Source organism: Meles meles, chromosome X (assembly GCF_922984935.1).
Source record: "Meles meles chromosome X, mMelMel3.1 paternal haplotype, whole genome shotgun sequence".
Taxonomy (NCBI): domain Eukaryota; kingdom Metazoa; phylum Chordata; class Mammalia; order Carnivora; family Mustelidae; genus Meles; species Meles meles.
Window position 1 is genome coordinate 47,738,960 of NC_060087.1, and position 16,618 is coordinate 47,755,577.

The 16,618-nt window shown below is 49.9% G+C and overlaps 1 protein-coding gene across 3 annotated transcripts in view; it reads right to left on the minus strand.

Annotated features, from left to right (window-relative positions):
- FGD1 (FYVE, RhoGEF and PH domain containing 1) overlaps positions 1-16,242 on the minus strand; it is a 43,856-nt gene extending 27,614 nt beyond the window's left edge. For 2 of the 3 annotated variants that reach the window (XM_045995421.1, XM_045995420.1), the window contains exon 1: positions 15,337-16,242. In XM_045995421.1, the coding sequence (XP_045851377.1) occupies positions 15,337-15,643 (307 nt within the window). In that variant the 5' untranslated portion in view covers positions 15,644-16,242. The remainder of the gene's footprint in view (positions 1-15,336) is intronic. The other variant, XM_045995422.1, reaches the window with a different exon arrangement.
- Positions 16,243-16,618: the final 376 nt, after the last annotated feature.

Here is a 16,618-nt window from a genome sequence, read left to right on the forward strand (position 1 = left end):
ATCTCTTGTCATTGACCTGAAACACACCCTGGGCACCCCAGGAGTGCCTGGGCACTGTCCCAGCTCTTCTGTTGGGGTGGAGATGTGCAGTCCCAGCAAGCCTTCAGCAAGCAAAAGGTAATTTTGATGTTAGCCCTCAGGGAGCTCCCAACCTCAAAGACAAGAGACTCTCATTCAGGAAAAAAAAGCTAAGTGAGGCTCAGGAAGTACAAGGTCGGGGAGGGAGGTGGGGGACAGCCTGTTGGGACAGGGGAAGCTCAGGGGAGGGAGAGGCCAGGGACAGGGCAACCAGATAAAGTACAGAATGCCCGTTTAAATTTTAATTTCAGATCAACAATGAATAATTTCTTAGGATAAGCATGTCTCATGCTTACTTACACTAAAAATGTATTATGCTGTACTAAAATAATGTTTGTTGAATATGTGAAATTCAAATCTATTTGTACTTTATTTGAGCAAATTTTAGCAACCTCAGTCAAAGAGGGCCTAGAGTCAATGAGGCAAAGCCAGGCCTCTGAGGTGGCACCTGGCAACCAGGGCCCCCTAGTCTCTTGTCCAGTTAAGCCTCAGGTAAGCTGTGATCTCTACCCAATTTCCCTGCAATGGGCACCTGGGTGCTCATGACAGTGACATTATTTCAGGGATAACCTTGAATCTGGTCTTATTTATTAAAAAAAAAGCAAGGATACTTCCTGAATAAAACTCTTCAAAGTGTAGGGATAGAAGGCACATACCTCAATATTACCAAAGCCATCCATGAAAAACCCACGGCAAATATCATTCTCAATGGAGAAAAACTGAAAGCTTTCCCGCTAAGGTCAGGAACACAGCAGGGATGTCCATTATCACCACTGCTATTCAACATAGTACTAGAAGTCCTAGCCTCAGCAATCAGACAACAAAAGGAAATCAAAGGCATCCAAATCGGCAAAGAAGAAGTCAAACTATCACTCTTCGCAGATGATATAATACTATATGTGGAAAACCCAAAAGACTCCACTCCAAAACTGCTAGAACTTGTACAGGAATTCAGTAAAGTGTCAGGATATAAAATCAATGCACAGAAATCAGTTGCATTTCTCTATACCAACAACAAGACAGAAGAAAGAGAAATTAAGGAGTCAATCCCATTTACAATTGCACCCAAAACTATAAGATACCTAGAAATAAACATAACCAAAGAGGCTAAGACTCTATATGCAGAAAACTCTAAAGTACTCATGAAAGAAATTGAGGAAGACACAAAGAAATGGAAAAATGTTCCATGCTCATGGATTAAAAGAACAAATATTGTGAAAATGTCTATGCTACCTAAAGCAGTCTACACATTTAATGCAATCCCTATCAAAATCCCATCCATTTTTCTCAAAGAAATGGAACAAATAATCCTAAAATTTATATGGGACCAGAAAAGACCTCGAATAGCCAAAGGAATATTGAAAAAGAAAGCCAAAGTTGGTGGCATCACAATCCCGGACTTCAAGCTCTATTACAAAGCTGTCATCATCAAGACACTATGGTACTGGCACAAAAACAGAAACATAGATCAATGGAACAGAATAGAGAGCCCAGAAATAGACCCTCAACTCTATGGTCAACTAATCTTCGACAAAGCAGGAAAGAATGTCCAATGGAAAAAAGATAGCCTCTTCAATAAATGGTGTTGGGAAAATTGGACAGCCACATGCACAAAAATGAAATTGGACCATTTCCTTACACCACACACGAAAACAGACTCAAAATGGATGAAGGACCTCAATGTGAGAAAGAAATCCATCCAAATCCTTGAGGAGAACACAGGCAGCAGCCTCTTTGACCTCAGCCACAGCAAGGTCTTCACAGGAACATCGCCAAAGGCAAGGGAAGCAAGGGCAAAAATGAACTATTGGGACTTCATCAAGATCAAAATCTTTTGCATAGCAAAGGAAACAATTAACAAAACCAAAAGACAACTGACAGAATGGGAGAAGATATTTGCAAACGACATATCAGATAAAGGGCTAGTGTCCAAAATCTATAAAGAACTTAGCAAACTCAACACCCAAAGAACAAATAATCTAATCAAGAGATGGGCAAAAGACATGAACAGACATTTCTGCAAAGAAGACATTCAGATGGCCAACAGACACATGAAAAAGTGCTCCACATCACTCGGCATCAGGGAAATACAAATCAAAACCACAATGAGATACCACCTCACACCAGTCAGAATGGCTAAAATGAACAAGTCAGGAAATGACAGATGCTGGCGAGGATGCGGAGACAGGGGAACCCTCCTCCACTGTTGGTGGGAATGCAAGCTGGTGCAACCACTCTGGAAAACAGCATGGAGGTTCCTCAAAATGTTGAAAATAGAACTACCCTATGGCCCAGCAATTGCACTACTGGGTATTTACCCTAAAGATACAAACGTAGTGATCCGAAGGGGCACGTGCACCCGAATGTTTATAGCAGCAATGTCTACAATAGCCAAAATATGGAAAGAACCTAGATGTCCATCAACAGATGAATGGATAAAGAAGATGTCGTATATATACACAACGGAATACTATGCAGCCATCAAAAGAAATGAAATCTTGCCATTTGCGACGACGTGGATGGAACTAGAGGGTATCATGCTTAGTGAGATAAGTCAATCGGAGAAAGACAACTATCATATGATCTCTCTGATATGAGGAAGTGGAGATGCAACATGGGGGGGTTAAGGGGGTAGGAAAAGAATAAATGAAACAAGATGGGATTGGGAGGGAGACAAACCATAAGTGACTCTTAATCTCACAAAACAAACTGAGGGTTGCTGAGGGGAGGCGGGTTGGGAGAGGGGGGTGGGGTTATGGACATTGGGGAGGGTATGTGCTATGGTGAGTGTTGTGAAGTGTGTAAACCTGGTGATTCACAGATCTGTATCTCTGGGAATAAGAATACATTATATGTTTATATAAAAAAAAAAGCAAGGATAATCATTTAGAACCTGTGGTATATTACTATCCCAAAGAGGGGTGGCATGACTGTGCTCACTGGCCAGATTGTGTGTGTTCAGGTGTTGTGGCACCTTTTTAGCAAGAGCTGGTTTGGGGGTGCCTGGATGGCTGAGTTGGTCAGGCGTCCGACTCTTGATTTTGGCTCCAGTCATGACCTCAGGGTTGTGAGATCAAGCCCTGTGATGGGCTCTGCACTTGGCGTGGAAACTACTTAAGTTCTTTCTTCCTCTCCTTCTGCCTCCCCCACTTTCTCCTTTTCTTATTTAAAAAAAAAAAAAAGGAAGAGCTGGTTCGGGAGTCATAGAGACCCTGGTTAAATCCCAACACCCTCACTTATTAGTTGTGTGACCCTGGGCAAGCCTCTCTATCTATCTGAACCTCAGTTTCCTTGTTCAGAAAACTAGATAGTAATCACAATCCCCTAATTTTGGGGAGTCCATGAAACAAAGAAGGGAAAGAGCATAGTGCCTCCCAACCACACGGCAATGTGAGTAAAACTTGAAAGCCAACAGAACCACATATCCGCGAAGACACAAAACTATGCACCCAGGTACATAAACCCACACGCTGCAGGCTGCAACTCAACACAAAGCTATTGACTCACCAAGAAACACGAGCAAACCCAGCCAGAGAGGGAACACAGAATCCAGCTCCACTCTCCTCGACAGCTCCTCAGATCAGGGCAGGATTCCTACTAGAGGTGGCATGGCAAAGAAAAGACAATGGTACCCCATCCCGCAATTCAAACTCAATTGAAAACACAAATCATACGAAACTGTAAAGTAAGTGTTCAGAAGTATAATGGAGTTTTGAATTTTTCCATGACAACTTACTGTTACTGAAATGATAAAATCATTCCAAAAATTGTTTCTGATTCCTGCATGGCCCTACTTGGCAGGTGCCCTGAGCACCTGCTTTGGGGCTCCTGGCAAAGCAGGTCTGTCCTCTAGCTGTTGGAACATAAAGACTCCTGCATTTGCCCATTTCCACTGGAATGACCCAGCCTCTCCCTCACCTCTTTCTGTTAATTTAAGCTCCCAGCATCCCCCTTGCCTGGTCAGCAATACCCCCCCTCCCATCTCCTAGTTGTAGCCTTGGCTTCATCTCAAGTCAGCTAATAGGGCCTCAGACTGGACCTCAGCCATTAACTCCATGGTGACCTGGGGAGTTGCTTCACAGCTTTGGACACCAATTTCTCCATCTGCAAAATGGGGGAGAATATGTGTGTGCTTCTCATTTTGAGGACCCGTTATGATGCTAAAATGGGCAGAAGCTGGGCCCAGCGCTCATGCCTCCAGACCCCCCACTGCATGCTTCTCCCCACAGCCCCCAGATCTCTGTCTCTCCAGGCTAAGAGGTAGGCCCCAGGGACAGCTGGAATTCCTGGGGGTGGGGTAGGGTGGGGTGGGGTGGAAAAAGGGAACAGAGGGAGTGGAGAAGAAAGAACAACAGCAAGTTAAGAAAGTGCCTTTTGGAAAGCCAGCTCTGATGGGGGGTAGGGGAATCCTTCAGTTTGAGAAAAAAGCAGGGAATAAAGGCTAGGTGCCCACTTTTCCCACCTTCTCCTTGAATGTGAGGTCCAGCCCTGCTGCCCTACACCTTTGCAGCCAGAGTGGCCCAGGCCTTGCTTGGCCTGACAGATGTTCTCTCTGAAAGTTCAAGCACAAAGCTCTGTTAAGTGTGAGATGTGCCGGGAGAGCTGTCTATGGGAACCCTGTGGGTAGATCTGAAAGTTCCTTCCTTGAAGTGAACTGGTATTCTGAACATAAGGACTCTGTCGAAAAACAGAGGGTGAAGGCACTTTTGGAAAGTAGGAGCCACTCCCAAGAGTTTCCTAGAGTCTTCCTTCCTGCAAAATACAGAAACTTTCAACAAAATGGAGGTCTTTTTGATAAAAAGAATGCCCTTTCTGTAAATGAAAGAAATTTCTACAAACTGAAAGAGACTTCTTCAAAATGGAGGGACATTCTGTAAAGCGAGGAGAGTTCTATAAAGACCTTTTTGTAAAACGGATGAACTGTCTGAAGGACTCTCTGCCGAACATCAGACTCTTCTGTAAAATGGAGGAAGACTTTTGTAGAGTGAGGCCCCTTCTGTAAAGTGCAGGATGTTTCCATAAAATGTGTACCCTCATGTAAAGTGAGGACCTTCCTGTAAAATGGAACAGTATCAGGTGTTAGAGAACGATAGAGACTGGGGTAAATTGGAGACCACATGCCTCACTTGAAGCAGGGATAGTAGCTCCTCCCTTCTACCTAATTGTCACTTTGCAGGCACAGGGCCCTGTGTTTTCAGATCTTCTGATATTTCCAGAGAATCAGAAATCAAGACTTTTACATGAAATCCCCTAATTTTTGAAAACAGTGAGTAGGCCAATTATTTGTGAGTCAAATTCAGCTTGGGGACCACCACTTTGGGGTATCTGAGTTAGATGGTCCTTAAGGCCCCTTCCACCTCTGCTGTTTACCTCTTGCCCTATCTGACATGCTCTGGCCTTTGGGTGGCAGCCTTGGCGGCCCCTTCTTCCACCGTCTGCTAGGGCCCAATCTTCTCTGGGCCAGAGCAGGCTCATGCAATACTTGTCAGCGGTTCCCTGAACTAGAATCCTTTTGTTCTGCTTGGTTCAGTTTACACTTTGCCCTGAGCAAGATGCCTGGAGAAAACAGCAGGGGATTTCAAGAACTTTCAAAACTCTCTGGAACTGACAGTGTTCACTTTTAAGTGGAGGGTATAAAGTATGGGGGTTCAACTGTTTGTTAAGCACCTACTCGGCATCAGGCTTCATGTCAATGCTTTCCTGTATGGCATCCTCCTAACAACCCTGCAAACTATTAGTTCCATTTTATAGTCAAGAAAAGCAAGACTTAGAGAAGCAAAATAACTTGTCTGTGGATACACATTTAGAGCTGGGACGGGATCCCAAGCATGTCTGTGTCCAGAGTCATAGAGTTCATCCTCGGCCAATGTTTGCTGAGTTGGTAAAGAAATCACATTTTGAGGTGGGGGGAGTGGGGATGACTTTCTAAAGGAGGTGGTTTTTGAGTTCACGGTCCTGCAGGCAACAGAAAAAATTGAGCAAAGTTGTGAGTAGTAGGTGGGAAGGTGAGGAGCATGTTTGAGGGCACAATGAACACAGTTCTGGGTTTGTAAAAAATGTTCCCAAACAGGAGGAAGGGAGCAGGAAGGGCCAAAAGACAGGCAGGCACCCCTGCCCCCACACACACCAACCACAGCCACAACCAAGATTCAGAATTCATAGGGGGCATACAGAGACAGACATTGGCACTGAAACACATACACACACACACACACACACACAAATGCATGCATAAGACCTACATACAGAAACCCACATGCAGAAACATCTAGAAACTCTCAGGGGCTTAGACAGAACCAAGCTGACACACAAGCAGGCAAACAGGAACATACAGCAAATACAGACCCAAAGATACACATAGACGCACACAAATATATACAGACATACACTCAAACATACAGACGGACATACAGAAATAAGAACATTAAGATACACACAAAACAGACCCTTGGGGACAAAGACAGCCAGGCACATATGCACACATGCATGTGCACACACACACACACACACACACACACACACACACACATGCCACAGCCACATGGGAGCACAGGCAGCCCATCCCTCTTCCAGTTGCTGGATTGCTGTAAGGGCCTGGCCACCTCCTCCCTGTGTCTCTGGACCTGAGGCCAGAGAAGGATGGGGGTGGTTGCTCCACCCCCAGGAGGGGCTGGGGACTTCAGAGGACAGGAAGGGAAGGGAGTGGAGCTGCAGCTGGGAGCACTGGGGGCAGTAATTACCCAGTGCTGGGGCTGCCACGCAGGCTGGGATTTCCCTTCCTATGAGGACAAAGCCACTAGGGGATCACCCCTCTGACCCCTGCTGTGTGTGACCCCTACGACCCCAAGATTGACCCATCTCACTTCCTCTCTCACCAGAAGCCTGGTCAAATTTGAGAGGTGGTAACACTAAGACATCATGAGGGAAAAAGGCAGAGAGAGAGAGAGACAGACAGACAGACAGACAGACACTGAAACCAAGACAAGGAGGGAGAGACGGGAAGGAAGACTGTGAAGACTGCCGAGAGCTGACAACTAGAGAGGGAAAATGTAAGGGCGGGGGCAAGTCAGAAGGGAGACAGGGACAGTGAGGGATGCAGGCTTAGAGAGGCAAGCGGGAAGAAACAAAAAGGGCAGACCAGGGCCATTTGTCGAACATGGCATGTGTCATGCTGAGTGCTATGGGGTTTTTGTTACCTGTGGCAAATTCTTAAGACAATGCTAAGAGGTGGGCATGTTAACCCCATTTTACAGATGTTAAAACTGAGGCTCAGGGAGGTGAAGAGACTTGCCCAAGGTCACAGGAAGCTAGAAAGTGGTGGAGCTGGGTCTGGGCTGGGGTGGAGGGAGCCTCTCACCACTGCCTGACCCTGCCAGAGATTCATGACCCAAAGATCCCTGAAGGAATTCTCTAGAGAACACAAGCAGTCAGTGAGGCCTGAAGACTGGAGCCCCTAAGAGTTGCACAGTAAGAGAGACCCACACCTTCCCTGCCCCACTTCCCACTGCCCCTGGGGCTGTGTTAACACCTGGAATGCATTAGGCAGGGAGGCCCTGCCTAGGGGAACTGGGAAGAAGCTAGGGCAGGGGAGCAGGGAAGGTGAAGGTGAAGGCAGAGGTTGTGGTGTGGACAGCTGCTGTGCTTCTAGCAGGCCCAAGCGGAAGGGCTGCTATGCCAGCTGCAGCTCCCTGGGGCCAGCCTTTACAGCTTTCTACAGGCGCCTTCCCTCTGTGACTTAACCCCTTCCATGCCTGGGCTATAGGAAAGCACCACAGAGGGCTGAAAGCTGCCAGCACCGGGAAAAGCCTCCCATTCCCTGTGGGCCTCAGCCACACACTTGTGCCCTCACCATCCTGCCTTTAACTCTGGGGCCTAGAGGGGGCACAGCACATGACAGCTGGGCACTGCCACCTGGATACCCCATCCCCTGTCTTCAGGCTCACTCAAACTCTGGGCATCCCAAGCCACATCCAGCCCTCAGTGGCTCCTCCTCCTGCCTTCCCCATCCCAAGAGCGGCACATCCATTCCTGCAGTTCCCCAAGCCAGAAGCTGGGCTTTCTCCATGTCTCCTCCCTCTCCCTCGACTCAAACATCCAGGTCAGACCCCAAGCCCTAGCAGACCTGACTTTCTTAGCTTTAGAATCCATAAGCTTTTCCCCACTCTCCCCTTCCTAACTGGCTTCCCTCCCATCCTCTCTGCAAGGCATTCTCCACACCACAACCAGCTTCAGAAACAGTCTGCTTTAATTCCTGCAGCCCTGTGAAGGGCTCCCATTTGCCTCCCGGGTGAACTCCAACCTCCTGAGCCTGGGGACAAGTAAGGCCCAGCTCAAGAACACTTCCCCGCCCCCGCCCTCTAGCCACAATGGCTTCTTGTCTGTTCCTCGAAAGTGCTCTCTTCCGCCTGGGGCTCTGGCACATGCTGTTCCCATGGCCTGAAAGGCTTTTCCGCTTTGCCTTACCTCTGGACTCCCATTTATCTTTGGAGTCTCAACTCAAGTGTTCTCTTTTCCCTGCTTACCCCCCCTCATATGTTCCTGCAGCATCTGTGCTTAGAATTACTTGTCATGTAGATCTTCTCTGCTAGGAGGAAGCTCTGTGAGCCCAAGGATTGTGCCTGTCTTGTTGCACACCAAGCACCTTGCACAGGGTCAAGCACGTAGTCCGTCCTCAGTAAATGTTTGTTGAATAAAGAGATGCCTTTCTTCCTCCCCTTTCACTTTCCCTTATCTGCCAAGTATTTTTTAAAAAGATTTTATTTATTTATTTGACAGATTGAGATCACAAGTAGGCAGAGAGGCAAGCAGAAAGAGAGCGAGAGAGGAGGAAGCAGGCTCCCTGCTAAGCAGAGAGCCCGATGTGGGACTTGATCCCAGGAGTCTGAGATCATGACCTGAGCTGAAGGCAGAGGCTTAATCCACTCAGCCACCCAGGTGCCCCTCTGCCAAGTATTTATTACCAATGTTATATGCCAGACAAATGAGATGATCAGGTCCCAGGGTTATAAATGGGGAAACTAAGGCCCTGAGACGGGAAAGGAGGTCCGGGGGGCACAGTGCACCAGTGGCAGAGCCAGGAGCCCTGAGGCTCATTCAGCTACTGTCCTGCATCCTTGTCTTCAGCTCTGTGTGGGTTTTGAAGCACATTTTGGAGATGTGGTGCCTTCCAAGTCCAAGGAACTGGTATTCGAGCCTGGAGAGGCTGGACTTAGTGCTCCAAGGATGTCTGCTCTCTCCAGAGGAGGGAACATAACTCTGCTGGACTGGCCAATGGCAGACTGTGCTTCCTGCCCTCATTCCAGACAGGTCCTAGCCCCAACCAGCCAGGATCTGGCCAGCTCCACATCTCCCTAAGGCATTTAGCTAACTGGCCCCCAGAAAGCCATGGTTGGAGTCTGTCTTGGATACAGCCGCCACTCACCTTTCAGGAGGCAGGTAGCTCCAGCCAGGCCATCCTACAGGGACAGAGGCACCTGAAAGGGCCGAGAAACAGGGGTGCCAACCACCTGCACCTTGGCAGCTTCAATTCCTTTATTTCTGTCTGGGGAAGTCCTTTCCCCAGCTATCCAGAGTCTTTATATTTTGTTGTGTTTCTTTGGAAGGCCCCAGCTGACTGAACCAAATCTGGGTCTTTTCCCAGACATTCCCTCAGAATCTCAAATGGCTGCTCTCCAAAAATCCCCAGCAAAGCCCACCCCTGCCTCCTGTCATGAGCCCCCTCTTCTTTCCATGAGCGACCTCTTTCTCTGACCTCTCGGGATGCCCTCAAAATGGAGAACATCGAGAGAGCCACAGGAATTTACTTTGCCCATGTCTGATTTGTGTTTTAGGAGTATTGCATCAGTTCTTTGCAACAGCCACTAGCCTGGGTATCTGTGAAATGGGTCTCAGCTTTATGCAAATGTGCTTTAAAACACTGCCCTCCCTCCCCAAGGCATTTCTAAGGCAAAGTTTGGGCTTGTGATGAATGACCCACCTGAATGTGACTCTGCTGACCTCACTATCTGTGTCTTCAGGGATGGGACTGGCTCCCAGAACCATACACATTTCTCCCCATGAGATGTTTTGTGATCCATGGTATGCATTGGTGGTGAGAATTCCCAATCATCTCTGGCCCAGTCCTCTCTCTTTTGAGCTTTCCAATCCTACACCCAGACACCTGCTGGCCACTTCCACCTGGATGTCCCCCAAGGTTTTCAAACTCAATATCCTCCCTCAAACCTGCTCTTTCTCTTGCAGGTAGATGGCCCCAAAACCATCCACTGGGTCACTGTAGTTGGTTTCAGACAACAACCCAAACTCATTCTGGACTTCTCCTTCTTCCTTGGTCTCTACATCCAAGCCACCGCCAAGGCCTGTCTGTGTTAGCCCTGAAATATCTCTCAGATCTTATCGTCCTTATCTATTGCCATCACTCTAACTCAAGCTACGATCACCTGTCACCAGGATGACTATGACCCCCACCTGCCTGTCTCCTTGCTCCCATTCCTGCATCCCTATTATCCATTCTCCACATGTAGCTATGGGGATCTCCCAAACACCCACATCTGAGCCCATCATTCCCCTGCTTAGTAAACCCTTCCATAGTTTCCCCTGGCCCGCAGGATAAAGTTCCTTTCCTAGCCTTATCCCTTACTCCTCTCAATACACTCCTGGTTCCCAGCATGCCCCAAGCCTCAGTGCCCTTGCTCCCACTGAGATTCTTACCTGATCTGCCCTCCATGTTCCTCTTAGCTTTACAAACCTTGGTGACACCTGTTAGAGCCCTTGCTTTGGGCCAGGCCCTGTGGTGGGTGCTGCTGATGCCAGGGTTTCTTCTGCCCAGAGTCCCAGAACTGCAACTGCTTTCCAACTTGAAATGCAAATCTCAGCCACTCACTAGAGTTAGGCATAGATGGTAAACTGAGGCAGCCGGTGTTTGTGCATATGTGAGTGAGGGGTTGACTCACTCCCTTTAGCTTAGATCCCCTGCCTTCCTTTGGGGTTGGGAGGGAAGGAGGTAGGCCCACATAGGGTCCTAAGGAGAGGGCCTCAGAGGGGAGGCCTACACATCTTCCTGGCTCTAATCATGTTGATTCACCATAGGACCATAAATGAGCTGCCTCTCTGAGCCTCCACTACCCCAGCGAAAAATCAGTTCCCACTCTGGGCTGTGCATCAGAATCACCTGGGAAGCTTTAAAAATAGATTCCTGGATTGCAATCCCAAGATTCTGGAGCTCTGAGGTGGTCTGGGAATCACATTTATTTTTTCAGAGTCAACAGGGGATTCTGATGTTCACCCAGTTTGGGAAACCCAGAACTAGATGGTGTCCAGGGCCCTTTCTGGCTCCCATTCTAACTCTTGGAGTCTCTGATGATGTCCTAGGCTCCAAATTAGAGGGGAGTCAGCCCTATTGCTGCTCCCCCTCAATTGGCTTAGTTCTCCCACTACCCATGAAAAGACTCTTATATTAGATGCAACTATTTTTGACTAAGACGGGTCCCAAGCTACTACCCACCTAGCATTCAGAAGGATATTCTAGGCCTCAAAACTGAGGAATAGGGTAGGGTTTCCCTCAAATCTCTATGAGCAAACCTAGGCTGGGGACTCCTTTCTGACTCTCTGAAAGCCCTCTCTGGCATCTTTCCAGGTTTAAATAACCTGGAAAACTGGTGTAAAAACAATTGCCCTCTCCCCCTACCAGAAATCAGGCAAAGAGAAAGCGCTTTGAAGAAACTGAAGGTTTTTCACGTGGATAAGATATAACTACAGTGGACCTTTGAACAACATGGTATGAACTGCATGGGTACACTTATATGTGGATTTTTTTCAATAAATATAGTATAGTACCATAAATGTATTTCTTATGATTGTTTCTTTTTTTAAGGTTTATTTATTTGTTTTAGAGACACAGAGAGAGGGGGAGAGTGTGTGTGCAAGTCGGAGGAAGGCCAGAGGGAGAGAGAGAATCCCAAGCAGACTCTTCACTGAGCACACAGCCCATGTGGGGCTCAATCTCACCACTCTGAGATCATGACCGGAGGTAAAATCAAGAGTCAGATGCTTAACTGACTAAGCCCAGGCGCCCCTTCTCTTCCTTTTGATTTCTTGATAACATTTTTTTTTCTCTAGCTTACTTTAAGAATTAAGTATATAGTACACAAAATGATTTGTTATTTGACTGTTTATGTTATTGGTAAGGATTCTGGTCAAAGGTAGGCTATTAGGTAATTATGTTTTGGGGAAGTCAAAAGTTATACACAGATTTTTGATTGTGCAAGTAGGGGCATGGGGGCTCATAACCCTAACTCCCCCATTGTTCAAGCATCAACCGTATTATTTTTAAGCCCCCCCCCCCCCCACCAGGTTGGGCCACTGGTCCCTAAGGGTGGTGATTCAATATAAGCCTCAGCAGTCTGAGGGAGGAAGTGGGCAGGCACACAGAAATCTTAGCACGTGGACTAAAATGTTTCAACCCTTTAATTGAGAGGACTCTCTCTCTTTCTCTCTCTCTCTCTTTCTGTCTGTCTGTTTCTCTTTCTCCCTCACACACACAGACACACACCCTACAACCACCAACCCTGCCCTCTTTGGGCCAATTATAGGCAAGTTCTGTGGAGAGAGAAGCAAGTCACTTGTGCCTAAACCTGGGCCAGCTTGGCAGTGGGGGAGGCAGGCCTCTCACACCCCATGCTGCTGTGAATCACATGGCCCAGCGCCTGCTTTGCCAGGGCCTGAGTAATTCCTCCGCCTTCTCTTCAGAAGGTTTTCCCCTTATTTTTTAAAAAATTTATTTTATTCTGCAGGCTTCTCATCAGTATCTCATAGACCCCTCAAGGCATTCTCTAGATGAGGAAATCAAGGCTCAGAGAAGGGAAGTCACTCACCCAGGGTCACATAGTGAGTCAGCTAGGAATGGTTGGTTGGGAAGCCAGGTCTTTCCTTAACACTCTTCTTACTCCTAATCCCCATTTGGAGAATCTATCTAACTATCTATCTATCATCTATCTATATCAGCTATTTATATTTATATATAAAAGACAGCCACCAATTACAGACACAGGGACTTGATTGCCAAAAAGAATCTTGGAAACTTTGTTTTGCTCTTTTGGGGAGGAAAGGAGTAGTTCAGGATGAAGGGAGTAGTTCAGGATGGGTATTGTGATTGGTAATTTGTCAGGTTTGGTGGAGTGGGAAGACAACTTGGAATCACCACCATGAGGTGGGAGCAGTGGCAGTATCAATCAGAGGCTAGAGACCAGGGGTCAAGACACCACCCAGTTACTGACTCAGACCAAGAGCATCTGGAGGGCAGGAATTTTGCTGTCCTTCTCTTAGGCAGTAGTTACTGAGGGCCTACTATGTATTCCCTTCATATCTGTTCAGGCATTTGTTCAGTGAGGATTTATTAAGCACCTACTATATGCTAGGCAGTGCTCTACTCACTGGGGGGACACAAGAGTGAACAAAACAGATACAATCCCCTTGCCCTCACAGAGTTCACATTCTAGTGGAGAAAGATGAGCAGTAAGCAAGTGGATACATACAATAAGATAATTTCAGACTGTACTAAGGGCAAGGGTGGAAACTGTGACGGAGACTCACAAGTGTCCCCCCCCCAGACCCCCCGCACCAAAGTGGTCAGGGAAGGTCTCTTGGAGGAGGTGACATCGGAGCTGAGACCTGAAAGATGAGGAATAAGCCAGGTAGGGTGCAGGGGGAAGAGCTGCCAGGCAGAGGGAAAAGCAAACGCAAAGACCCTGAGGTGGGAGACATTGTGGCATGTTTTGGGATTTGAAAGAAGGTGCTACAGTAGGGCGGGCAAGTAGCCTGCTCCACACAGTGTCTGTCAAGGGGTGTTTGGAAAGCCAGCAGGAGCAACATGCAGGGCAGGGTGTTAAAGGCCTCTTGTCAGCTGGATATCTCCAGCCCACACTGAGGGAGCCCCTGGGAACTCCCAGAGGTTCCATGACTAGCTCAAGGTCACAAAAGCAGTAAGGGGTACATCTTGCCAGTGCTTTATATTTCATTTACTGCTAACTGTGCTTGACCACAGTCCCTATGGAGCCAGGGGATGTGAGCCCTGCGGGGGGGCAGGGGGGCAGGGGCTCAACAGCTCTGTCAGTGTTGCCCAGTGGAAGGCAGACCAGAAATACACTGCTCTTTCTCTGCGGCTCCTGGGCTCAGGTTCACATGGGATGTCCCCAGATGGAGGTGGCCCTGCTGGACACCTCAGACACTCAAGTCTGTGCAGTGCGAATGCCTCTCCAGGCAGTAGTCTGTGGCCCCAGCCCGACCTAGAGTGGCTCCACCTCTGCAAATTCAAGTTCAAGCATCCTGATTTCTTTTTACAACCATCCTTGCAGCCCCACAGGTCTACAGCCCTACTACAACTGGCTGCTGCCCCCAACCCCCTCTGCTGTCTCCTTACCTATCAGTCCTTCTAGCCCTTTCCTCCAGTTTGACCCCCAAGGCTCACCTCCCTCCACCTATCTCGTTCATCAGCACCTTCTACTCCCTTCTTCCCTTGTCCTCCTGCCACACACACCCTGGCAAAACCCCAACCTTGGATCAATCCACCATCCCTCTTTTTTTTTTTCCACTCATACTCCAGAGCTGCTGAACAGTAGAGGAGAAAATCACATAAGCAGAAGGCTTGGCATTACTTTCATGGTCTCCAGTCTCAGTTTGGGGAAAGAGAAAGACCACAGACGTTGGACTCAAATACATCTGGTTTTGAATCCTGGCTCTATTCTAGCTGTGGGAACTTGGGCAAGTTACTTAACTTCTCTGGGCTTCGGTTTCCTACCCTACACAATGGGGCTAATGGTACTTCACAGGAGGTTCTTGAAGATGAAATGAGAGCCCGTATAAAGCACCCAGCCCAGTGCCTGGCACAATGTAGGCGCTTAGCAAATGGGAGACTCCTTTTCTCCTATTTTCCCAAACTCTGTTCCCCCTACCAAATTCCCCTTACTGCCTTGCAATTCTGACCGTTTTTCTTGGAGTGCTCCCTCTCCCATTAGTCTCAGCAGATAGATAAGAAGAGGGTGGGGAGGATTGAGGGGGGCAAAGGGACAGAGAGAGGAGACCGCGGACAGAGGCAGAAAGGACTGGACGGAAGAAGAGCGAGGGAAGGGGGTGGGGGTTGAGAAGACTCGAAGGGCCAGGGTGAGCGGGCCGGCTCCGAGGCGGGGCTTAAAGGGCCGGAGAACAAGACCCCGCTCCCAGTACCAGGCCCATGGCCCCGGCTCCCATGCTCTCTCGATCACTCACCAGGCCGGGGCTGTGAGCCCTCCAGGTGGTAGGAGAAGCGCAGGGCCCGGTGGTGCTGTGGGCTGGGGCCGCAGGGTAAGACCCGGGGGCCTGGAGCAGCGCCCAGGCTGGCGTCCGAGGGTCCGGCAAACTGGGGATCCAGGGGGCCGCCGAGAGCGGAGCCTGAGCCCCTAAGCACCGGCAGTCCGGGCTCGGAGGTTCCAGGATCCGTGTCTGCACTGACCGGAGGAGCGGCGCTGGGGGCGTTCGTGGTTGGGTGTTCGGGCTCAGAAGGCCCGGCGCCCCCCAGGGCTCGGTGGCCATGCATGGTCCGGGCCTGGGCGCGGGGCCCGGGCTCCCCGCTTGGCTCCAGCTCCTGGGGCGGAGGCGCGGGCGGAGGAGGCCCGGCGCCCGGCGGAGCAGCGGCCTCAGGCTCGGGGGGCGGGGCTGCGGGCTCAGCCCCACTGCGGAGATTCAAGCCCCCGGCCCGGGCCCGGGCCAGCAGCGGTGGCAGCAGTGGCAGTACCAGCAGCAGCCGCGGCCACCGCCGCTGCCGTGCCAGGCATCGCCGGCCCGGGCCCTGCGCAGGGATTGGGCTCGGCGGGGCCGGGGGCCCGCTGAGGAGCGCTGTCTATGCGGCAGCGGCTGGGTGAGGTCGGGGGGCTGCGCTCGGCGCGGGCTCTCTCTTAAGAGGCAAGCCACTTCCGTGGCTCCGGGGCGAGCGGTCGGTCTGTTCGGTGTGCGGGGTCTCTTTCTCCCCGAATGGGAATCGATCTGGGCTCTTCTGACTGGTCGGAAAGGGTTCTTCCTCCCGCCGCAGCGGAGGCTGGCGGGCGGAGGGGAGGGGAAGGGAGGGCAGGGCAGGGGAGGGAGGGAGGAGAGGATGGCGCTGGCTGGGGGCGCGCGTGTGCGTCGCGCGCTTGGGCTGCGGGGCTCGCCCTCAGCCAATCCCTCTGGACGATGCTTCAGCCGCGGGGGCAGGGTAACAGCTTCGGCCTAGGTCTCCACCGCGGCGGGCAGGAAGGAGATGGAGAAGGGGGGTGGGGAGGCGGGAGCCTTCGCAGAAGCAGCCGCAGCCACAGCGGCGCTGGGACCCAGTTACCCTGGCCCCGCCCCCTCGCCCGGGATTTGCTCCTGGCTCCGCCCCCTGACTCGGACCCGCCTCACTTCTCCCTGTGACCGCCCTCAAAAGCCCGCCTTCTCCTTAAACATTCCCCTCAGCTTTCGTTCCCCATCCGTCCGCGGTCCCACAGGCAAGTCTCTGGGCTCAAACCCCTAATCTGTCTTTCTATTCCTTTCTCAG